This window comes from Aotus nancymaae, unplaced genomic scaffold (genome assembly GCF_030222135.1).
Source record: "Aotus nancymaae isolate 86718 unplaced genomic scaffold, 86718_ANA_hifiasm-v0.15.2.pri h1tg000059l, whole genome shotgun sequence".
In the NCBI taxonomy this organism is placed as follows: Eukaryota; Metazoa; Chordata; class Mammalia; order Primates; family Aotidae; genus Aotus; species Aotus nancymaae.
Genome location: NW_026988473.1, coordinates 25,888,592 through 25,913,941, shown reverse-complemented (window position 1 = coordinate 25,913,941; position 25,350 = coordinate 25,888,592). Strand labels below are relative to the sequence as shown.

The 25,350-nt window shown below is 43.6% G+C and overlaps 1 protein-coding gene across 2 annotated transcripts in view; it reads right to left on the bottom strand.

Moving 5' to 3' along the window:
- The window catches only part of SLC1A2 (solute carrier family 1 member 2), a 160,149-nt gene extending 140,962 nt beyond the window's left edge, over positions 1-19,187 (bottom strand). The window contains exon 1 of one of the 2 annotated variants that reach the window (XM_012452348.2): positions 19,109-19,187. In XM_012452348.2, coding sequence (XP_012307771.2) covers positions 19,109-19,176 — 68 coding nt within the window. In that variant the 5' untranslated portion in view covers positions 19,177-19,187. Of the gene's footprint in view, positions 1-17,041; positions 17,249-19,108 lie in introns of those variants that run through there. The other variant, XM_012452349.2, reaches the window with a different exon arrangement.
- Positions 19,188-25,350: the final 6,163 nt, after the last annotated feature.

Genomic DNA, 25,350 nt, shown 5'->3' with positions numbered 1-25,350 from the left:
CTCACTTGATCAAAGAAGCCCAGGGCCTACTTTCTAATCTTATCACCTGTGGCTCTATGGGAAAGAATTAGCAAACATACCTGTGGGTATGCACCAAGTGTTAGCAGCCTAATTTGCAAACTCAAGAGACTGAGGGATAACCCCTTCTAAGTTCAACAGACTAAAAGTAACACAGAAATGCTATTCCAAGAAGAACAATGACAGTCACCATTACAGTGTCTTCTATGTCCCAGGCACTATGCCAAGCGCTTCACATACATCCTGCCTTCATCTTTTCCAAAACCCTATCAGGTGGGTGATATTGTCCTTATTCTTTTTCTATTTATTTATTTTTTGAGATGGAGTTTCACTCTTGTTACCCAGGCTGGAGTGCAATGGCGCGATCTCGGCTCACTGCAACCTCCACCTCCTGGGTTCAGGCAATTCTCCTGCCTCAGCCTCCTGAGTAGCTGGGATTACAGGCACGTGCCACCATGCCCAGCTAATTTTTTGTATTTTTAGTAGAGACGGGGTTTCACCATGTTGACCAGGATGGTCTCGATCTCTTGACCTCATGACCACGCGCCTCGGCCTCCCAAAGTGCTGGGATTACAGGCATGAGCCACCACGCCCGGCCCCGATATTGTCCTTATTTAACAGATAAAGAAACTGAGTAAATTCCCCGAAGTCACACAGCTAATGAGTGGTGGAACAGGAATATTTGCCTAGGTCTTTCTGTGTATAAAACACATCCTCTTAACTGCTGTGCAACACTGGCTCAGAAGCTGTTTTATGAAAGTATCGATTTATGAGAATATTCTAGTGCACTGCCAGAAGGCAGATTGTCTCAAGGTCATCTGTCATCTTTACCATGTTCACTGTCACCAGTAAGAGGATTTCGTACAAGCCTGCACACGTGTGGCTTCCCTGTAGGACTGGCTACATAATGTGTGGGTCTGCACATAATTTGTGCAAAATGAAATCTTGAAATCCCCTTGTTCAAATTAAAAATTTCAAAATGATAACAGCAGAGCCTTAAACCATGGACTGTCTAAGTCGCATATCCATAAAGCAGGGCCTGCTTCCCAGGGTTCCCATATTTATGCCCAAATAATCTAAGATTGTCTTGATGGAGAAACCAGAAATTCTTGAAGTACAGAACTCATCCATTAAGCTCTTCGGTTGCATGCATTTATTTATTCAACAAATATCCTGTGATCTTATGACATGAGAACTCCTGGGTTAATTTAAAATGCTCCCTAACTAGACACTAGAGCCACAGCTGGACAGAATCCTGATTTTCCTGCTCCCTAAAAATAAGGAAACATCTTTTTCTTGCTGGCTTGGCTCAGCAGCTTAGCTCAAAGTCAAAGGGGGAACGTCCTCTTTTTTTTTTTCTTTTTTGAGATGGACTCTCACCCTGTGACCCAGGCTGGAATGCAGTGGTGCAATTTCAGCTCACCGCAAACTCTGCCTCCCAGGTCCAAGTGATTCTCGTGCCTCAGCCTCCTAAGTAGCTAGGACTACAGTTGTACTCCACCATGCCCGGCTAATTTTTGTATTTTTAGTAGAAACGAGGTTTCACTGTTGGCCAGGCTGGTCTCGAACACCTGACCTTGTGATCCGCCATCCTCAGCCTCCCAAAGTGCTGGGATTACAGGCATGAGCCACCGTGCCCATCCGGGAAAGTCCTCTTTAAGCAAACATATGGATGCACGGACCAGTCCCTGCTCCATCACGGCCACCTCCGCTGCACAGAATCCTGATATTCCTGCTCTCAGAAAACAAGGGAACATCTTCCTCTTGCTGGCTTGCCTCAGGAACTTAGCTCAAAGGCAAAGAGGGAAAGTCCCCTCTAAACAAACATATGGACACAGACACAAGGATCAGTCCCTGCTTCTCCACGGGCGCCCTTAAGGCAGTGTACCGTTTAACAAAAACACATCATTTTCACTCCTATTTTAATTTTGTTGCTTGCTTCCCTTTGGGTTGGAAGCTAGACTTTGGGGGTGGCTGGTAAGTCATTTTGAAAAGACGAATACCTGTTTTCATGCCTCCATTCTTGTGATGTTGATTTTGGGGCCTTTCCAACCCTTTCCAAATGTTTTTTCAATCCCTTGAGTGTCTAGACTTCCTGCTTTAAAGGCCTCCCTTCCAACCCAGGATTGCCCCATTCACCTTAAAACATTTTTCAATAACCCAGACAAAACCAGGCTGAACATACCCGAGCTCCGGAACCGGCAAATCTCGTTCCAACCCCCGCTGATGACTCCCAGGGGAATCCAAGAGGACAAAGACAAGGATGAGGACAAGGACCCAGGATTTGGGGGTGAATGGCAACTGCTGTCAACTCGTTTTCAACCTCGGCCAGTTGTCCCAGGTGTAGCCTTGGCCTCCAGAGAGCTGGTCCCCGTTGTTACTCCAGGTCACTTGGAACATAAACAAAGTGGTTGGGCTTCCCTTCTTGGAAATCAAGACAACAGCTGGTGTGGGGCCTGGGAAAGAAGAAATTTGTCTTCTTGCTCTTGCTTCAAAGCAGCAGGAAAATTACCATGGTTCAGAGCTGTGGCTCAACAGTGCCCCCTGCTGGGCAAATTGTTCTGGTGTGTCTGACCACTGGACAATCAAACGTGAATTTTGTGTTGAGATCTGGAGTTTACTTGCCTTGAACCCCATTGAGAGTCTTCAGAAGAAGAGAGAAAGCAAGTAAGTAAAAATAAAATCTGTATATGCTTGGTTCTCTCAACTAACAATGGTTTCCCTATCAGAGCAGACAAGAAAACCCAGCATCTCGGCTTTGACTCCACTTTCACTTCAAAAACAGCAGTTTGTGTGCCCTAGCTCTGAATCTAGGAGAATTCTAGCATTTTCCATCAAGATGATGAGGACAGCTTCAGCTGAAGACCTTCCCATAAGGCTCAGGAAGGGGATTTTATAAACTGGTCTTTCATCCAATCACAGGACTCACACTGTGAAGACACAGAGTCAAGAAAGAAGATGCCAGCCATGGTTTTTTTCTCTTATCCCACCGGGATGCAATAAGTATCCCCCAACGTGTCCAGTCACCAGAAAACTCCAGAAAAGAACTCAATTTCAGGAAATATAAGAATATCTAACATTTTTATTTAGGATGCTGGAAAACACACATATCAACTACAAGGTATTATTTCTAGATCCATAGAAAACCAGAGTAAGGAAACTCTATTGAGACTGATTAAATATACTGTCTCTTTAATAGTTAAAAGATTGGCAGGATGTGGTGGCTCAGGCCTGTAATCCCAGCACTTTGGGGGGCTGAGGCGGGCAAATCACAAGGTCAAGAAATGGGAGACCATCCTGCCCAACATGGTGAAACACCATCTCTACTAAAAATACAAAAAAATTAGCTGGGCATGGTGATGCATGCCTGTAGTCCCAGCTACTTGGGAGGCTGAGGCAGGAGAATCACTTGAACTCAGGAAGAGGAGTTTGCAGCGAGTCGAGATGATGCCACTGCACTCCAGCCTGGTGACAGAGGGAGACTCTGTCTAAAAAAAAAAAAGAAAGAAAAAAGAAAAAAAAAAAGCTAAAAGATAAACTTAACAATGTTGTCTGCTTCTGGTAACTTTTCTTTTTCTGAATCAGTTTTCAAGCCCTGGATGTTTTTTACTAATGTAATTGAAAAATCAACTTTGACTTAAGAAATCCCTTCTTTGTATCTGAATATCAAATTACTCTCAATTCTCCTTGTTTTCCTTCACAAAGAACAAGGAAAGGAAATAGACATGATTCTAAGAGGAGGCAGGAATCCTGGGAAAGACAGAGGATGAGCTCAAAGACTCCTCCACTGAGGAAACTTCATTGCATTTTAAAAGAACTGCAGATATAAGAGTTTGTAATTTTCCCAGACAGCAGCATGGGGACATGATTGACTGTGACAAATACATTTTTGGTTTCACAAGGTGAGCTGCTGCCCAACTGATTATTCTTGTAACCTCCTTGAACCCTATTAACCCTTAGCAAAGAGTAATTATTGACTGGTAGGCACGAATGGGGACGTTCAATTGACTACCAGACCCTTACCAAGATGACCATGTCCCAACAAGCAAAAGGACATGTTTTCTCAACCTTGGATCTGTTGCCTCCTACACTTGTTCCCTTCTGTCATCTCTATGCACTTGCATATGTCTTTTGCAAAACAAGCAATTCAATTACACTAACATTCATCATGATAATAGGAATAAGGTGAGGCACAAAATTAATGTAGCCTTGATCCTCAGAGAGATATCAGGATAATGAACAGACAGACAAGAAAACACTTTGCACACTCTGTTATGATGAATTGCTATAAAAGAGGTCTGAACAAGGTGTAATAAGGACAGTCCCTGGAAGAGGCACAGCTCAAACATCACCTCTTCTGAGAAGCCTTCCCTCCTTCTCCAGGCTGACAAGGATGAGAACTCAGCCAACGAATGCTTTCTGAGTGCACTGCAATTAGGATCTAGGAGGGTGTGATGATGAACTAGTTCTCAGAGTGCTTACTTTTCAGTGAAGGGGTAGATACAAACAGACAGATAAATAAAATATGTAAAAGTTGTAATTGATGCAGAGAAGGAAGCAAACAGGGGGAATGAGGCAGGACTAGGAAAGGGAGACCTATTTTAGGTGGAGTGGGAAGAGGAGGCCTCTCTGGAAATGGCATTCAAACTGAGGACTGAAGCATGCTTCAGGATCAGATGGTGACAGTCATCTGTGGAATGGTGGTAGGTGGAGGGTTGAAAGTGGTTCTGGAAAAGAGAATGCAAACTTGGGCAAGACGGTAGGATATCTGAGGAACTGAGGTAGAACTGAGTAAGCTTGTAAGTTGAGGCTGAAGGATAGAATTTACTGAGATGGGGAAATTTGAGAGCGGGTACAGATGAGTTTGTAGGAAAAAAAAATCAAGAGTTCCATTGTACTATGGTAATTTCCAGGTATCTATGCATTGCATAAATGGAGACAACAATTAGGTTGTAGGATATATGAATCCAGAACCTGGAATAAAGGTCTGAGATAGAAACATAATTAGGGAGTTATCAGGATGCATATACTATGTAAATACCCAGGAAGTGATTCAAAGGGAATGCAGAGCCCAAGAGGAGATTGGGATTAAAACTGAGTCCAAGAAAATTTTCACAGACTATGCAAGAGCACAGATGAAGGGTTAAGGGAAGAAAGAGAAAAATTACAACTAGGGAGACTTAGAAAGGATTAAAAAGGTAAATCTTAAAGAAAAAAAAAACCAACAAGCACTACTAAAATATAGCTAACTCTAGCTTGCTGAGTAATGAGGCTACAGAAGTAAGGACAAGCTGGCTGCCCCATCTGTCACTCTACAGATGACCAGGGTTGACCATGCGGATTTGACCATCTAGGCAGGCAACCATTTCCTCCCTGTCCCTTCTGAGTTGTGCTCCCCTATGCTGTGGAATCAGTCTCACAGAGCCACCCTGCTCTTCCTGCAGGAACCCCTAAGTGAGCAATGAATTAGCCTTGGGTTCTAACTCTTTCCTTCATCAGTATCTTCCACAGAGAATTCAAGACCTCACCTTCATTAATCAAGCCTCTCCCTTAGCAGATGACCTAAAACTAAAACAACCCAAAATGTAATCCTGCTCTCACCTTATCTGTTTCCCTAGTACCATCTCATCTATCTCTTGAATACCATTTATGGAAAAAAAAAACTTAAATTCATTTTCTCTCCACCCATTCTCAGCCCACACCAACATGGCAGCAGCTGCCATCACTTTGCTGACCCAGCTCTGGCAAAGGCCAGTGATGGACTTCAAATTGACTAATCCAATGACCACTTTTCAGTCCTTCCGTGATTTGACCTCTCCATAGCCTGTGGCACTGTTGGCTACTTCAAGTCACCTGCTCACTCCTGACTCTTCTCCTTACTTCTCAGCACCCTGCACCCCGTGAATCACCTCCCTCTGCCCATCCTTGGATACTAGAGCTTCCCAGAATTCTTCCCTCAGCCCAATTCTTTTCACTAGCTTCATATGCTCCGTGGGTGATCTCCCTTACATCTGTAATACAAATAAAGGCCCCAGCCTTTCATGACTTTGTGTGGGTGAGCTCCCTTATGTCTACAATGCTCCTTAAAGGCCCCAGTCTCTCATGACTCCAACTTCCCAGTGAGCGTCTCTACTAATATCCTCCCCATCACAAATGCTGAGCCAGTATGCTGAACCAAATTCACTGTCTTCTTCAAATTTAAATTATCTCCTGAATTCCTTTTCTGCACTTACCTCGCCGCCATTTGCTTAATCTGGAAGCCTGAGAGATGGCTTTAAGCCCTTCCTCCTGCTCACCCCTATTGCACTTAGTCACCAAGTCCTTCTAAATATCCTTAGAGCCTGGTAACCCATGTTCATTTCTATTCTTAATTCAGGTGAAAATCTCCCACCTAAATTATTGCTGCCATCTTCTAACTGGTCTCAGTGCCTCATCCCCCTTGATATGGTTTGGCTGTGCCCCTACCCAAATCTCAACTTGAATTATATTTCCCAGAATTCCCACGTGTTGTGGGAGGGACCCAGGAGTAGGTAATTGAATAACGGGGGCCGATCTTTCCCGCGAGATTCTCACGATAGTGAATAAGTTTCACAAGGTCTGATGGGTTTATCAGGGATTTCCACTTTTGCTTCTTCCTCATTTTTCTCTTGCTGCTGCCATGTAAGAAGTGCCTTTCACCTCCTGCCATGATTCTGAGGTCTCCCCAGCCATGTGGAACTGTAAGTCCAATTAAAGCTCTTTTTGTTCCCAGTTTCAGGTATGTCAGGTATATTTAAGGATTTTGTTCTTATTGTTAATAAAGTCATGTGTTTGTGTTATGGGAAAGGAGCCACTAGTCCAGGGAAGAAAAAGGTTAAAAGTTTTTGTTAAAAATAATTTCTTTGACAGTGAATAGTGAATCCCTCATACCCTTTTATTTGACTGTTACATTCTATGTGCAAAACGTATTTTCTAAATGTAGATTGAATGTAAGCAGTGACATCTTTACCCATAAACTGGAAATATGTATAATATCTATCTGCCATGGTAAACAAAAGAATTGTAACTATTAAAAACAGGCAAGAAAAGAAAAGAAAGGCAATTTCCAATGAGATTTGGTTGGCTTGCTCTACAATTGAGTCACTGGGATTAATGTGCTGTGCTGATAAAAACACAAACATAGTGATAATGCCTTAGTCTCAGAAAGCAGAGTCAACTGGTGCAAGAAAATAAGGAAAAACACTCACAGAGATATAATCTGCAAGGCCTTGGGTTGTGTGTACAAAAGTGTTCTTTCACCTCTGAATATATCTTAATATTTGCCAGTGGAATAGAGTAGAGAAATGTCAACATATACGTACCTTTGGCTTTAAGTTGACAGAATACCTGACTTCTTGAATCAACAGAACAATGCAGTGAATATTCCAGAAAGGATTTCTCTAATTCATTGTTCACTTTTCCCCAGGTAAGGACTCCATGGGAAATAACACTGGTAGGAGTGTGAAAATGGCTGCTGTCAACATTGAAAATATCAATAATAGCTACACACTTGTTCCCAATATATTTATTTATTGTCCGTTCTGACCCTTTCCATTATATTCACCACTCTAGATAGAAATTAGATTAATGTTACTAATCTCTCTCTCTAAGGCAGAACTTTCAGATAACCATCTTTCCATTGGATCACGGCACCCTTGGAAGGACTGGAATGAAGAAAAGGGCTTCTGTCATCTGTACTTGGTGACTATGTGAGACATAGCTAAAACTGAGGAAGATGGCTGGGCATAGTGGCTCAAGCCTATAATCCCAGCACTTTGGGAGGCCAAGGCAGGAGGATCACCTAGGTCAGAAGTTCAAGACCAGCCTGGCCAACATGGTGAAATACAGTCTCTACTAAAAATACAGAAATTAGCCAGGTGTTGTGGTACACACCTGTAAACCCAGCTACTCTGGAGGCTGAGGCAGGAGAATCACTGGAACCTGAGAGGTGGAGGCTGCAGTGAGCTGAGATTGTGCCACTGCACTCCAGCCTGAGTGACAGAGCAAGACTCTGTCAAAAAAAAAAAAAAGAAAAAAAAACTGAGGAAGATGATGACCTTGCATTCTCCCCAGAATCCACTTTCCCTGTCTTAAAGAGCAGACAAAAAAAAAATGACTATTTCTGGAGAACAGGATTGGGGTGAGAGATAGTCTTTCACTTTTTTACTTTATGCCATTTTGTAATATTTGAGGTTTTTATTTTTTAAGATATGGCTGTAAGATATAGCTTTATTTACTTATTTATTTCTAACAAATAAAAATCGTATGTATTTATGGTATATAACATGATGCTTTGATATACATATACACTGTGTAATAAAGTAAATCAAGCTAATTAATGTATCCATTGCTTTACATACTTATCATTTTTTGGTGGTGAGACCACTTAAAATCTACTATTTTCCCAATTTTCAAGTACACAGTCCATTGTTGTTAACTATAGTCACCATGCTGAACAATAGGTCACTCCTCCTGACTACCTGAAATTTTATATTGTTTAACCAGCAAGGTATAGCATTTTATTACAGATGATAGCTTTGCAGAGGCCTGGATATTCTGATCAAAAGCAACCATACTCATTATTTTATTATCGTTCAAACATTTGAATTCGGAAACAATGGTGGATACTGTGATATGCTACCCAGATCCATATCCCCCCACATTCAGGACTGAATGATTCATTCGCCCAGCTGCTGGGCATGTTGGATAAATGACAGCTCTTAAGTATATTTCCCTCCCAAGCCTTGCCCTGTACCCAGGGCCGTGTCCCCTGCTCCAGCACAGCTCTATTCAATGGCTGGTTAATGCAGGGGTAGAAAGATAAAACCTCTTTCCTCAAATCTAGATCATTCTGAAGGGCCATCCCTGTTCCAGAGCTCCTTGTGGTAGGGAGGCATTGGTGTGACTGTTTCAACCTGTCTCTCTGCCCACCCTGGCTTCCTTCACTCCTTCACGAGGATTTATGCTAAGAGCGCCTCCCAGTAAACTCCAGGCACTCAAGTCTCCATCTCAGAATCTGCTTCCTGGGACCAACCAACACCACCTCAACCCCAATGTATCAATATCTGTGAAAAGCATCTAAAGTTCAGTGCTGTCAGACTAATAGAGGACGAGTTCTCCATTTGAAATGTTAGCAATTAATTATGATCTAAAATCAATGATCTTTCCAGTGCTAAGATTCTATGATGATTTTACAAATGTCTGCTGATTGATGGCACTGAGTTCCAGAAAAATGCTGAGGAAATAGATCCAGTCTATAATTCCATTACTCTCTAACCTATTCTTAGAAATTAGCCCAATATTTATTCTTTACACTTTTTCTAGACCATATGTTGCATATAAATAGAAAAAATGAGAGCTGAACCAATCCCCCAGGTGCCATCAGCCACTTTAGAATGTCTGAGATGTATGCTGTTGGTTGATATCCATCCATTTCACTCTTGAACAGGTTTGTCTAATTGGGTTTTGTTCACATTGATTTCCATCCACTTTCCTAACAAATCTATCAGATTCCAAGTGTTCTTTCCTAATTAATTTTTTTAGAGACAGGGTCTTGCTATGTTGCCCAGGTTGGAGTGTAGTGCTTATTCACAAGCATCGTCATGGCTCCCTGCAGCCCCCAACTCCCAGGCTCAAGAGATCCTCTTGCCTCAGCCTCCTGGTTAGCTAGGACTGCAGGTGCACACCACCATGCCCAGTCCAACTGTCCTTTTAAGTAAAGATTGAGATTAAACACAATCTGTAGCAGTTAGTTTTCCCTGATTTTCTTCTTTTCTCTGTTTTTTTTTTTTTTTTAACCTTATTTCCCTTCATGTACTACTCCTTTTTCAATTTGAAATTCTCTGGTTTGACGTCTAAAAATAGATCTGACAATCATTTTCAATTACCTAAACCTATTCTTACTTTTTTATGGTGTCATTTTCTTTTGAATGTCGCATCTCCACTCAAAGAATAACTTCATTCTATAACAATTGCTGTCCTTCTTAAGGTATTGACTCTTAAATTCTTTAAGATTCTTTAAGAATTTAAGATTGTTACATTATTTTTTCTTCAGAGACACTTGGCTGTCTTGCTTTCTTTGAATGAAATTATTGGAGATACCCGCTGGAGCAAAAAAAAAAAGGATTAAATGTAAAGGAAGGATTCATGAAATTTTAAGAAAATGTGAATGAATTACAAAATATGGATAATATGAAACACAGTACAATCAGATGACCAAAAACCCAGTAGGCGCATAAAATCAAAACTTCTCTAAGTTTCAGATTTTCTATCTGTAAAATGAGCATAATATTCCCTAGGAATTTGTCAAGGATGTAATAAAGTCACGTACATATAGCCACATAAGCTTGGCTGATCCTATTTATATTTGTTTATGATGATATTGAACACTGTACATTTATGATAATTGCCTCACTTTTACCAAATTCTATACTTGGTGGAGAAAGTTTTTACAATCAAAAGAGAATGAAATGCCACGGGACTTGGGATTCCTTAAGGAATGAAGGGCTTCCAAAGGGAGTCAGACCACCAGTGTGGACAAAGTGCTGACATTTACTGCCATCTGTTGGGTGATGAGCAAACTGTCCCACTCTTTAAAACATTCAGAAATACAGCTTCTGGAAGATTTCTTCCTCAATTCAAAAGGCATCCTTAGCTCATCACTGTTTGCATCTGCTGTGAAATAAACATCAGTCCCACTCCTAGAGGGGCAAGACCAGTAGCTGTTTCAGGAAATAGCGTAAGTCACAACCCTAAACAGCCACACCTGAAGACTGCAAAAGAAAAAATAAATTCTAGGGGCTGCTATATGCTCAGCTACACTTGCCACTACAAAGCACATACCCAAGGCTCAATATCCCAAAGGATGGGACCCATGTGGCCATGCCCTGGGCCCTTTCAAAGCACTGCCTCTAGACCAGACAATGTTATTGGCTTTCTGACAACCAAACCAATAATTACAAAAGGCCTCTCCATTAAGTACAATCCAGAGCAGTTAAAAGAAAAAATGAGAAGTGCTTGGTGGTGGTGGTGGAGGGGCAGGGGGAAATGCAGCTTGAATGATCTTTCCTTACATAGAACTGAGATTTTGAATAATTCTTCAAATCCCAAACCACCAGGCAATGGTACATACCAAGAGGGTGGAACCCATGCTTTTAATCTCTCAATAGCTTCCTTGGAGAGGTAAAGGGTCAGGCAGGTAACATGAGAAAAGTAGTCCCAGAACAGACTGTGCCCAATCTGAAAGGTATATGCCCTATCTCAAGAGACAGCCATTTCTCAGCCCCAGTTAACCCCTGCCCTGCTGGACTAAGAGGTCTGGCCTAGTAACTGTGGATATGGATCCCAGAGCCAGAATGCCTGGGTTGAAGGCCTAGCTTTGCCACTCACTGGCTGCAAAATCTTGGGTAATTCATTTATTCTTTCCATGCTTCAGTTTCTATACCTGTAAAATGAAGCTAAGAGCACCCCTGCTGCATCATATTGTTGTGGAGATTAAATAAATTAATACACATTAAACTGTTTAAAGACATACTGGGGTATAATCACTCAATAAATGGTACCAAGATAAAACGGAAGGTTCTTTGTCAACAGATCTCCCAATTTCTAAGAGAAGCCAGGATCAGGATTTTTTTTAAGGTAAAACATTTTTAAGTATAGGTGAACAATTAAAACGTATTCAAAATCCTCTGTAAGCCTAAAAGAATATACCCATGGGCCACATACAGTCCACAGGCACCCAGCACCTCACATTCAATGCTGGGAAAAAGGCAAAGCTGGAGGCAGACAAGTCTCGGACTCACTTCCAACTTCATCACCAGCTCCGTGATGCTGACAGCACAGTGGCTGGGAACTTGGGATGGCAGAACCACACGACAGAAAGTCCTGTGCCAGATAACAAACAGCAAGTGACAGATGGCTCCCCTGACCAAATGTAAGAGAAGAAAGTACTCTCAGTGATTTAAATGAAGCCTCTAACGTAGAGGGGGGCATGCGGGCAGCGTCTCCCTTCTTGACCCCAAACACTTCATTCAAGGTCTTTAACATTGCCGGCATCTATCCTAGAGACCAGGATTGACACAGATCAAGTCCAGCCGCCAAATCGAGTTCATTCCCTTCATTCCATTTTCAAAGGACAGTCCTTGCTCAATGAGTCCACACTCTAAAGTAACTGACGAGATTGCCAAATACACCAGACGGCCGTTCAGCAAACAACAGTCATATCTGCTTATCTAAGTGAGACATTAAATGAATGAAAAATAAATATCAACATCATTGAGAAACAACAATTTTTTTTAAAGAAAAACCAAAGCACTAAGAAAATGAGGCCTGCTCTTTAAAATTTTAAAGATCTTCCTTTCATTCTCCTTTAATACTGCGGGCCCATTGTCTTTTCCGACATCATTTAAAACCAACCAGATAGATTTATAACGAGATGCTAGTCCTTTTCTATTCTACCGACAAATATGCAGCCCATCTGCCTCCAATCAATGATGGAGCACGTGGAGATAGAGCAATGAGATATTTTTAAACATTCCTTTAATTAATTCATTGCAAGGAGGTGGCCCTTAGAGAGTTGTGGGGTGAGGGGCGGGCAGAGGGAAGAGAGAGCAAGCTCACGATCCTGGTAAATAAAGAGATTTGCCATAATCTGGATTCTAAAACCCTTTCTATGAAGCATCCTGCCTGCCCCCCAACAAGCTGTTAAGGGCATGAAATCAAAAGCTGCAAGCAAGGCAATGTTTGATGTTTGTCAGATGTTTTTTCAGACTGCAAGGACAAGTTTTTCAAATGCAAACAAAGCTAACATTTTATTTTGAGAATGATGCCTCTGCTTACTATTGCTAGAAGATTTAGTACTATCAGTGTTTTATTAGATTAAAATAATTGTAGCAAGCGATTGAAATGAAGACTAGATTCAGCTCATTCCAAGAGGCAAGCCAGTCCAATGGTGGAAAAATTTAGTATGAGAAACTACTTAGTTTGCCTTTAAAAGGGGGGAAACCAGAAATCAGGGCATCGTGTGACACAGTCACGGAGGAGGCGGGGAGGGGAGGATTTACACTGAAATCATTTCGTGTTGAGCTTCAAATTATGAAAAAGCTTTGCAGTTCTGGAACTGTAGGATTTATGGCACACTGACCCAGAAATCTCACACTTAGCTGTTAAATATATTGCTCGTTTTTTGCAGCTGAAGCATCATCGCTGAAGGACTTCTTGTCTGACACATCCCTTAAAGCCAAAGCCAAAGGAGACACACAGCACCTAATTGTGTGGCATGGAAGAAGAAAAGAAGTGGCCATTGATACTGATGAACAGACCTGTCTTTTGGTTTTTAATAACATGTTTCATCTGGATTTAGAAATTATTTCCTGAGAATTAAGCTTTCAATTACTCACAAGAGACTGTCTTAGTAAACATGAAATGGTTTTCTCATAGCTCTACTAATATCTATTTTACCCAAGGAGGCTGATTTCTATATTATTGAAAATGAGAAAATGAGAAATGAAAATTCCAGCCAAGCCTGAGGCATGCAACCTGCAAACCCCTCTAGACCACAAGCCCCATATCCTCCACTCACTTTCCAATAAGTTCGCTCTGTGGGCTCTTCCTCCAGCTGACCTTAAATTCATTCCCAAGGGGAGAAGGAAGAAGGCAATGGTTATGGTTTGCCTTTATTTGCTTGAAATAATAAATTCAAGGGGTCTCCCTTGCCAGGGTTTTCCCACTGTCAGCAGTTTTCTGTTTCCCTTGCTCTTTAAGTCAAACTGAAGGGCAGGCCCTCATGGCTGGCTTTCGCCCTGACCCCTTGGCTCCTGGGAGCTGATCAAAGGACGGATTGCCTTGGGTCTCTGACATACAGAGTGACCTAGCCACCCCCAACCTCCAAGACGATACCTCTAAAATGCCTGCCTCTTCAGCATCTGGGCACTCCACTGTGACCCAGTCAGTAATGGACACTACTAGCCTGTCTGCTACCAACTACTTATATTCTCTTTCCAATTTGGTTCAGGGCCCTAAAACCCATCTCTGTAACTCTAGCCATGACAGGGGACTCAGAAAAAAAGAATGCTCAACTATCGAATTAGACCTCGATTTGCAGGAAAATACATTTCAGGGTCTGGGAACTACTGAAGAGTTCACTATTAATTATTATAGAAACCAGATGCTAACAATCTCAATTCCAAATAATCAAAGCTCTCAAATAACCAGAATGTGCTTTCCTATCCTCTGCACAAGCAAAGACCAAGTGCACAGATTACAAAGAGAATATCCTAAAAGGCAATTTGCAGGATAGGTATGCCAAAAGTTTGAGGAAAAGCCAGAAATTTGCATCAGCCATGCCTAGCACACATCATTTTCAGATGATAACCCCAAAGATTTGTCAAGTCCTGAAATATTTCTGGAAAGACAGTATTATATTCTCTATATATAATTTTATCCTTAAAGTCTATTCTTATTGGACTGTCTACTTCACAGAGTTATTGGAAGAATCAAATGTGATGAGGTACACAAATGAGCTTTGAAAGTGGAGTGTTAAACAAACATAAGATGTCACTATTGCTTCTAATAATTCTTTAGAAATTGGTAATTAACATGTTCTTCTGCTGCTAATGACATCACCAAATAAATGTGAACCAGAATGGTCAGTTTCCCATATTATCCTGTCTCCCAAACATTCTGGATCAAACAGAGTTGAACTGAAAACACATAAATTGAAAGCATATAACTATATTGCTATTTTTGCTTCCTTCTAAGTAATGTATGTTTCAACGAAACAATTTCAATACTGTTAAAGGGCAAAAGCTAACAAAGGAGACAGCCTGAAGAGTCTTAGTAAATTTTCCTTTACACGGCACATTAACCAAAGATGTTAGAAGGGGCAAGAGATCTCACGAATCCACATGAACAATTTACTAATACAAATCCTTGACTGGATGGAGCTAGACTTCTAAAAGGCAGATCCCAGACTGTTCATGTTTCTGTATCCCCCCGACTCAGAGTTCCTCACATGTGAGTTCCACCCAACAAGTGCTCAGTAAATGCTCCTGGAAGAAAAGAAGAGAAGAAGAAAGGAAAGACCAGGGCTTCTGAGAATGTCACCTGCTCATCAATTACTGCTGTTAAACAATAATGGATCATAGATCTTCCTATATTTGTTTCCCAGCTGTTCACCTTTTTCAATTCTTTCATCTCTTAAATACAAGTTCCTTTGAGGAATCTTTTCTTAACCATACACCGTACAAAAGATGGGATTAATTGGATGGGAATCTTTCTAAAATGCTGAAAATCACTTTGGCTCTATATTTAATGTCAAATCATTTGGCAGCTTTCATTTAGAACAAAAGTGAACTAAACATACTCAGTTTGGGGTTGTCTTAACCCCTCTATCTGGCCATCATAATAGGGAGTGAGTTGGATGCAGGATTTGAAAGACTAACATCATCCATCTTTTCCACTGATGTTTTCCACCCTTGCCTTTACAAGCAAGGATAAGTCTAGAAGGTCCTTGAAGGCAACCAGAAATGCTTTCATATATTTTCTAATATAGAAGCCTTTTAAATTAAACATGGGAAGGTACTGATCTTGATCCATATGGGCTTACCGTATCTATTTCTAGAGATTTGTTTTAACACAAGGTACCACCCTCCTTGTATACAGGTGTCTTCCTGAAACATCTTTTTGGAGAAATGATAATCAAGAAGTCCACACTGTAAAACGGTGAGGGCAAAGAGAGAGAAGAAATTTTATGCAGTGACAAGATGCCAGATGTTTGGAAGGACTCTGGGGCACAGAAAAGGAATGAGCTCCTCCTGGACACAGAGAGACAGTTTTAGAAATATTTTTCTTCTATTGGAGGTTGCAGTCTAGAGATCTGGCTTTGGATACCAGCTCTTCACGCCTGCTTAGAGATCCATTCACCTGAAACAAGCCTGCAGAGTTGGTAAAATTTCTTAGGAGACACTGGAAAATGCCAACACCGCCACTGGAGCCCAGAGAAGCCCCCGATATTTGCTTTTCACATAACATGGATCCTGTGATCTCCTGCAAGTCACCAACTGCAATTTTGCGAATTAGCCAAAGGGCTGAGCTACCCAGTCTTTTCATGGCCACTCAGGTTCTACCAAGCCCAAAAAGTTTTCTGGGAGATACTGGTCCAAGGACTGTGTTCAGGGACCTTTCCTTTGATGTGTGAGTATTCAAAGAATCCTTTTGCCCCCTGCAGCCCCCTGTCCCTTGCTCAAGACAGTAATCCTTAGTTGTCACTGCGAGGGAGCTTTCCCCATGCCAACATCGGTCTCGAGAGGCCGGACAGGACTCCAGGCCCTCGGGCTGAATAGGGAAGCCAACGCTATTCCTGCCCGCTGGAGTCTGGCGACTCCTGCCCTTGTTCCAAACCACGTTTTCCCGCCTCCTCCTGGGAAGCACCCAAATCTCTTCCACCCTTCCTTAGAGCTAGCCAGGGAGATTCCGCCTTCCAGGGACAAGGAGCGCGATCGGAGCGGGCCCAACACCTCCAGGACGACTCAGTAAACCTGGAGTTCAAGGCTGCGTGCGCTGATCCTCGCCCCGCCCCAGGGCCCGGTCCCGGCTCATTCATTCCCGGCCGGCCCCACCAGTCAGTTGGCGTTGGGTCTGGGGCGCCGCGCTGGAGGCGCTGCTACCCCGGTGTCTGCTCACACTGTGTCCAATCCCTTATTGTTTTGAAATCTCAAAAGTAACCTCAAGAGGATTTCTTGCTCACACTCTCACGCCCCCAGCGCACCTTACCCTTTTAATCGAAATAAAACAACCCTCCGCCTCTCGCATTTTCAAAGGATTAAGCCGCAATCTCCAAGAAAGAAAATCAATCTCCTCCTCACCGTCGCACCCCCAGGGAAGCCACTGCTCCGCTACCACCTCCGAGGCCCGCCGCCGACGCCTCTCTGTCCCCATCCCGGATAGGGGCGCCACCACCCCGCGCGCGGCCCCGCTTTCCCGCGGATACAGAGAAAAATCCCCTCACCCTTCCGTGGATGCCATGGTCTGGGGAACGCCCCCTCCTCTTCAGCACTATCCGGCAGCTGCGGGCGAGGGAGAGAGCGGGCGCTGGGGTGAGCGCGAAATTGCGGCCAGGAGCGATATTTAAGGGGTGCCTCTGCCCGCCCTTCCACCCGCCTCCGGGGTAAGCCCTTTAGCGCCTCAACGGGCGCAGGAGGCTCCTGCGGGCGCTAATCCGCGTCCCGGCTCTCCACGGCGCGCGACCCGCGCTCCCCTCCGCCCGCGGGGATGGCTCTTGGCGGGGAGCTCTGGGGGCTCCGAGGGCGGCTTCCCCGAAAGAGCGAAGCGCCCAGGGCTGCAGGAGGGCGCACACCGGCGAGGCGCCCCTGAGCCGCTGCCACCTGTGCTTTGCTGCGGGGCTCGCGGGCGCGGCGAGTGGCGGGAGCAGAGAGTGGTGGCAGAGGCCGGTGAGCGTGCGTGCGCGTGTGCGGGTGTGTGTGCGCGCCGGGGGAGGCGGTGGAGGCTGCTGCGCCCTGGCTCGGCGCCGGCCGGGGAGGGATTGCAAGGTTTAGCCCCGCCGGAGCTGGGGATTTGCAGGCGATCCCTCTCTATTTTCGTCGAGAGCTGACATCACTCGCGCCGCCGCTTCGGGCAACTCCTTTAACCGCCGCCCCCCGCCCCCATCTCCAGACGCGGTCCCTCCTCTGCCATCCCTCCCCCCAGCCTCTAGCCATAAATTAGCCAAATAAGAAAAGAGGCCCCGCCGCTCGTCCGGGAAGGCTTGGGCAGCCGGTGGCAGGAGCCCAGGATCTAAGGAGTCGCTATTGTTTCCCCTGAAGCCCGCGTGGCCCCAGGTCACCCCGTGCGGGGTGAAGCGCAGGCGACAGCACAGAGACCCGGGATGCCCCTCCGTCTCCGCCTCCCTGGAGCAGCCCCTGGCGCTCCCTCCTCACTCCCCGGAGCACCCGCTTCAACTCCCACTCACCCCCAAGCTCACAGGCAGGCACACCCACCCCATCCTCCCACTACTGGGGGTCCCAGGCCCCGTGGAATCGAGCGGTTGAAACACGCTGGTGGTGCAGCCTAAACGCGGCCCAGCTGCGCGCCCTCCCCCGCCGAAGCCCGAATAAATCCCCGGCCTTCAATTATTCAGCGAGATTAATATTAATGCAGCTCCCTGGGGGCGGCGGGCGGCGTGCGGCGTGCGGCGTGCAGAGGGGGACCGGGTTTTTTTTTTTTAGGCCGAGAGAGGTCGGCCTCGCGGGGTTGCGGGCTGAGAAGCCGCAGAGTTGGCGGAGGTGAGTGGCGGGGGACGCTTCTCCACCCACTCGGCGCTGCTCGCTGCTTGCTTCCGAGTCTCGGGGGCGGCCCGCGGAGACAGATGGGCCTGTGCTAGGGAAGAGTTCGAGCCTCCTGGACGGCTTTGCATAAAAATGACGAGACCCGTGCAGCTTTATTTCTGGAGCACAGCAGGAACCTAGGGCCCCACTACCTGCCGACCCTGTGACCGCAGAGCAGGCGAAGCCTCACTTTCCTCATCTAGACAATGGGACCCAAAAGAGCTCACTTGGAGGGCCGCAGTGAGAATTAAACAGACTCTTTTTTCCCTGGGGTAGGCGCTCTTCGGATTTGCGCTGTGCTGGACCTTGTTAGACGATGCAACGTGGCCGGCCACGTGCAAACTCTCAGAGCAGGTCCCGGGGGATGGTGCCAGAGGAGCGGGAGTCCCAGCAGGACCGATTGATAGTTAAAATGCCAGGTGCCGATAGCCTAAGACTTGAGTTCTTCACCACCTTCTAGCGGAGTAACCTGGGGCGAATTCCTCCATATCTCTCTTCATCCCATCTGTAAAATGGAACTAAAAGTCTCCCACTTCTCTATGCTAAGAGAACTAAATGAAATAGAGAAGATAGGTAAAGCTCCTAAACTGGCGTTTGGCACCCAGAAAACCCTCCAAAAATGTTCGGTGCATTCTAAGGGTCCTTAGAAGATAGTTCATTGGGCAAAATATCCAAGTATGAATAGACAGATGAGAAAAATAACAAGCAAAAGAGAGAAAAACACAGAATTTAAAAAATAAATCTCTGCTCACCTCCTTCCTTTACTCTCCTTTTCAAAATCCGAATCCAAACGTCTTCCTCCATCCATGCCTTTCTCCATCTCTCCCCTTCCCTCTTCTCTTTCAATCCTGTCTGCACCACTAGACAGGATACTAGTGGTTCCTGATTCCTTTGAACCATTCTAACTTTGCACTTTCTTTATTTAAACAAAAAAATCTCATAAGCATCTCTTCATCTTAGGGCATTTGACTTTGGGTACTCTTCCAAAAAAATTATTGTTTAACCTGGTAAATGTGTTTTAAAAAATAATTTGTAGATGAAAAGCAACGTTCTTTCACTTTGGCATAATGCTTGACACTCTCTCCTCTTAAGCCCTGTCAAGAGTGTGTGACTTTAAATCTGAAGTTGTCACATATACAAACTTTACAGTCTCGTATTTTTACAGTTTAGGGATTTTGTTTCCCTTTCTGCTGAGGTGGCAACTGGAAAAGAGGCCATCGGAATCTCTCCCAGATCTAGATATTAATAATCCTAGTGGCACCACTCTGCTGTTAGCAGCCCCTTTAACATGAGCATAAATGAACTACTCCATCACAATCCCTTCATCTCTGCACACAGGCTTCGGGGGCTGGGCCTCGCCATTCATTCACACTCACTGCCAAGAGCAAGGCACCTGGTGGAACATAAACACAAGGTAAAAGGAAACAGAAAAAGGGATAGAGTTGTTTTCACTTCTTTAAACATCCGATTTAAAACCTCTTCATTATGTTTTCAATGCTCAGGACGTGAGAGAATCCAGCTGAATCGTCCAGCACGGCCAAATTAGATGGGAGTCATCATTCCTGTTTGCCGTTTTCCCTGTAAGCCCTGACATCCCGTTCTATGCTTGAGAAACATTTGCACTCAGCTGCCCTGGAAGACCAGGTCTGTTAAGTCACATGGACTATGCCCACAGATAATTCTGGCTAACAAACATTAGCTAGAAGAAACTGGTTCTCTTTCTTCATGCCAGAGGGCTTTTGCCAATATTCACACCAATTATTTTTTAACAAACTGGAGCAGTTATTTTCAACACTGGGTTCCCATTAAAATGTTCTGAGAGAGCCTTTTAGAAAATAACAATACTCAAACCACCTTTCAGAGATTTCTGGTCCATCCATCTTGTGGGGTTGGGGGACTGAATTGGGTATTTTTTAAGGACTTCCCCAGGTGGTTGAGTCCACTGTACAGGCAGAGTTGGGAAGCACTGGACTAGAAGTAGTTCAACAACATAGAGAAGAGTCTAGAAATAGGGCCCCAAGAAGTAGTTGGAGCATGGTACATTTAGCCTTTGGAAAGAAATTGCTAGGGAAGATACGATGCAGAGCTGATCCTCTTGCCTTTAAATACAGGGAATGAAAACTTTCCAGGCAAACAAACACTTGTATGTTATTCTAGACAACCAATGTCAGCAGCTATAAAAACACAGAGTTTTCTACTTATATTGTGCATACACAGAGCATTGATGGTAAGCCACTGTACAGCATGTGATGGTGCCGAATAAAACCTCAGCTCTGGATCAGACAGTCCTGTGTTAAATACTATCCCTGGCAAGTATTAGACTCTGCGTTGCCTTATTCTGGGCACAAGATCTTAGCTTCCTCATCCCCAAACTGGAGAAGGTAATAATGGCCACCATCAGTGTTGTCATGAGGATTAAATGGGAAGTGTGAGAAATGCTTACATCTTTTTCAGCTCATTAGAGAACCATCCTAGACACGTGGGAACAGCAACATTCACCCAATGTAATTTACAGCTGAGCCGTCTTGAGAACCTAGCATCCCCACCTATCGTGTGATCCCCAAGGTTTCCTGTTAATCTTTAGAGCAAACTACAAGTCTCCTAGCTGGCAGTAAGTTAATAGAACCTTGGAAGAAGAACAGAACAAGGACAGCCCCACAAGCTGCAGGAACACTTTGGAATTTGCTGGCATCTCTCAGTCTCCTTTAGGGACCCCATAGTCATGGCAAAAGCAGAAGACTGACATTTGCATATAGATTTACCTTTCTTAAGTCTAGTTCATGGGTTCTCAAACTTCAGTGTCAACAAGGACTACTCTGCAGGACTGAATATGAGAAAATCAACTGTATCATACTCTGATAGGTGAAGTAAGGGATTTTAAAAATGAATTTTGATCATAAGGGTTTTTTTCTTTCTTGCTTTATTGATTCTTGACTGGAAACCTAACCCAAGTTCCCAGAAGTGAATTACTATAGTTGAGTTAAGGTAGTGTATGAGCTAGAACTTCGTGGTAGTCGTATGATCTTAGCATTTTGTTAGTAATTCCCATGGGCATAATGTATTGCATCTTATATATTGTACCTTGTTTCATTCTCAAGATGATCTGCAGAAAATATTAGTAAACCACCATTTTACAGAGGAGAAAACTGAGGCCAAGAGAAATTAAGGAATTTGCCCAAGGTTAGACAGTCAGTGGTTCTATTTGTTTTTTAAGTGGTTGCATTTGTTGTATTTTTTAGCTAAAAAAGACGGCATATTTAAATTAAGTAAACTGTGGTAAGTTTAATAAAGGAGTCATTTAGGAGGGTGTGGGAGGGAGTAGGGAAACTCTAAGGGACAGGGCAGACTCCCTGGGCTACGAACAGTAGGGAACAATTGCCCATCCTAAGCCAAAAGGAAGGTACCAGGACCCAGAGGAGAGTTCTCTATCCAGAAAGCCACTTGACAGGAGCTGATACCTTTGTGGCCTTAGCTACCTGCTGGAAGGGAACCTGGAAATAAACACCCCAATCCCCACTTCCCTCCAGTCCTTCTTTCCCCTCCAGGGCTCTATACTGGCCGAAGCCGAACGGAAGCTGGAGGGCAGGAGAGTCTGCTCAAACAGTTCACATGCAGTCCTTTCAGTTCAACCTCCCCGAGAAACAGAGGATGGAGGAGGGTGAAGAATGACTCTGTGGGTCCAATGGATGAAGCCAGGGTTTGAGTGTAGGCTGCCTTCCGGCAAAATCTTGCTTTTAACCTCCCTGCTATGCAACTTAGAAGGAGGATATTATCATTATTGGAACAGGTAGCCCCCATAACATGTGGGACCTCTCTACTATAGGGTGTTTTCGCAGAGAAACAGACTGTGTCAGACCATTTATTAGATATCAAAAAAGGATATATTTATACCATGGAAGAAGTCACAATATGGCCTCAAATTTTCTGTCCTAAATGCTACATTTCTCAACATTCTTCTGCAATTATTGTAGGAGTTTAATTGGACCAAAGAAGGGACAAAGATTCTCCCTTCTATTGTGCTCTTCTAAGGAATTCATCCCTGTCTTGGCTCTCCTTCAGAATGCTTCAGATTGGCCATTGCAGCTCCACATAAGGGAGGCTGGGTGGGAGGGAACTCCTAATATAGAAAAGAATTGGGAGGCTGAGGCGGGTGGATCACGAGGTCAAGAGATCGAGACCATCCTGATCAACATGGTGAAACCCCGTCTCTACTAAAAATACAAAAAATTAGCTGGGCATGGTGGCGCATGCCTGTAATCCCAGCTACTCAGGAGGCTGAGGCAGGAGAATTGCCTGAACCCAGGAGGCGGAGGTTGCGGTGAGCCGAGATCGTGCCATTGCACTCCAGCCTGGGTAACAAGAGCGAAACTGCGTCTCGAAAAAAAAAAAGGAAGAAAAGAAAAGAAAAGAAAAGGGGAAAACAAAATTGCTTTCCCATGAAAGGCTGCTGAATAAAACCATTCCCCCTCATGATGATAACAAAGGAGAAATGTTTCAATGTTCAAAGTTTATCAGAAGAAAGTGACCTGGAGAGATCAATAACAGCCAAGTGACCCAAGGGTTATCCGCTCAAAAGTCACCGTCATTTAGTAATGTCCGAGAAATACGAATTTGACTTTTCCCCCCAAGTGCAATTACTGTTTTATCTGCTTTGCTTTTTGAGATGACTGATGCTCTCCAAAACTTGGTAATGAGAAAACTATCCACCATCAGCTCGTTAAGTGGGGCATTCATATTTGTGGTTCTTTGCAAAGTCAGAGCCACTCTGGTAACAGATTTGTCCTTTCAGACTTTTCACACAGGTTCTTGGTAAAGTAAATCTAGGCTTTGGAGTTGAATCCCAGTTTCTCCACACGTGACATTGGGTAGGTCACCTAATCTGTTTGAGCCTAAACTCCCTCCTCTGTAAAATGGAAATAATTCTTGTAGCTTCAAAAATTATATATGTAAAGCAGATATCACAGGTCCTGGCATGTAGTGTGAATACACTGTGTGAATACAATGTCTGTCCTCTGCCTGCCTAAATGACCAAGGAATTATAAGCTGTGTGTCTGGATCTGTCTTTAACACTTTGACCCTATCATTAACTACAAGACTAGACACCTTAATTTTTTTTTGAATTAAGTGAAACAGAAGATATATTAAAGGCTCATTCATAAGACAACTAATATGAGTTTGCTAGTTTTCAAAAATATGAGCTATTTTAGGATGAATGAAAATTATTATACAGTGTTCCAATTTCAGAGGAAAGATACTATTCTCTGATGATGTTGGCTCTGAAGCCAAGAGCATGCAAGAGAGAAGCTGAAAAATCCTGAAACTAAATTGAAAATGAAAAGGTTTCAGAAAGAGAAGTAGGTTTGGAGCAATTGGTAGCAGGGGGAGAATGTTCACAGTGGCAGCACCAGGACATTGAACTAAGAATGTTAATGTGGCCACAGAAGTTACAACAGTCTTCAGAATTAGACCAACCTGGTAACCATCCATCTTGACCATGTTTGGAGCAGTGAGATTCAAATTGAGTTCATCATTCTTTCTTTCCATTTTGAGTGACCTTGAGTAAGTTACTTAAGCCTCTGAGCACCAGTGGGTATAGTAGTAACCCCATCCACTGGGCTCATGTGAGAACTGAATGAGGCTATGTCATATAATGCACTTAGCACAGTTCCTGGCACACTGAGCTGTTATCATCTTTATGATGTCAGCTTCCTAGCTGCTGACACTCTCATCACCCAAAAGATTGGTGGTAATGCTTTGTTTCAACAACACAGTACAGCTACAGATGAGCCAGCCTGTAGCGCTGTCAGTCTGGTGGTGGTCACTGAATAGAGACTCAAGGGAATAATCTGTCTTACAGGTGTTTGGCGCTGTAAGATACAAACTGAGTTCATTCACTTTTCTTGTTAACACGCATTAGCAAAAGAGAAGTCAGGGAGTTCTATTTTTACCTCACTCTCTTAGCTGATGAGAAAAGAGATATTACTTCATAGAAATCTCAATTCAAACTGAGAGCTTGGTCTAAATATAATCCATTCTGCAGGCAGAAATTGTCTCATTAAGTAGAGAGCTTGGAAAGGCTGACAGACACAGTGGATAGCTACGCTTACTGCCTGATGAATTCTACTGGAAAGAGTGTGAATTCATCCCATTTGTTTAGTATAGATGAAGAAAGGAGACAATAGAAAAAGATGAATTGTGAATTCTCAGTATATCATTCCCTCCATCAGCATTTCTACTACGAGATGACTTGAGGGTAAATGTCAGGGGTAGTGCAAATTCTTACTTTGAATTAGAACAATTGTCTCTTTTTTTAGCTGCTTGATCCTGTATAAGTGGAAATACTCTTTGAGAGTGATTGCTGCTATTTTAATTTCTACCCCCAGTTTCTCCTAACCTTGCAATGATTGCCAGTAATGCCTCCATCTTCCCCCTTCCCTTTGTTCTGCTGGGACATCACAATATTCAGTAGTGACAGCCTCGTGAAGAACAAAAGAATGAAGAGATTTTTTTTTTTTTAATCTTTGGGGGGATTTCTTTGCTGAACAGCAGCTCACTGTGATTAAATGCTAAGTGATTTGGATAAAGGAGTGAATCAAGGACCCAAGCCAGAATCTGATGACCTCAGAAAATCCAGCGATGTGATTCTTGTTCTATTTTCTCTGTTCACTTCTTTATGAAATTCCGTGGTCATTCTGAAAGAGGCTGTGTATGACTTCCCAAAAATATTTTTCTTATAAAGTGATTTTCCTTAATAAAGAAAGAGAGAGATAGCAACCAGGTAATTTAGTTTTAAATTGAGATTACAGATTCAGAGTTTTTTTTTTTTTTTTAAATCGATGACTAAACAACTAAATTATGCCTTTGCATAACTGCAGTGAATTGGAAGTTATCCCAGTTCACTCTGAGGTTTCATTTTGTTAGCACCTGGATACTGCTTCATTTGTAACACCCTGCTCCCCTTTCAATGGAAAATAAACAACTTTTCCTGAATTGC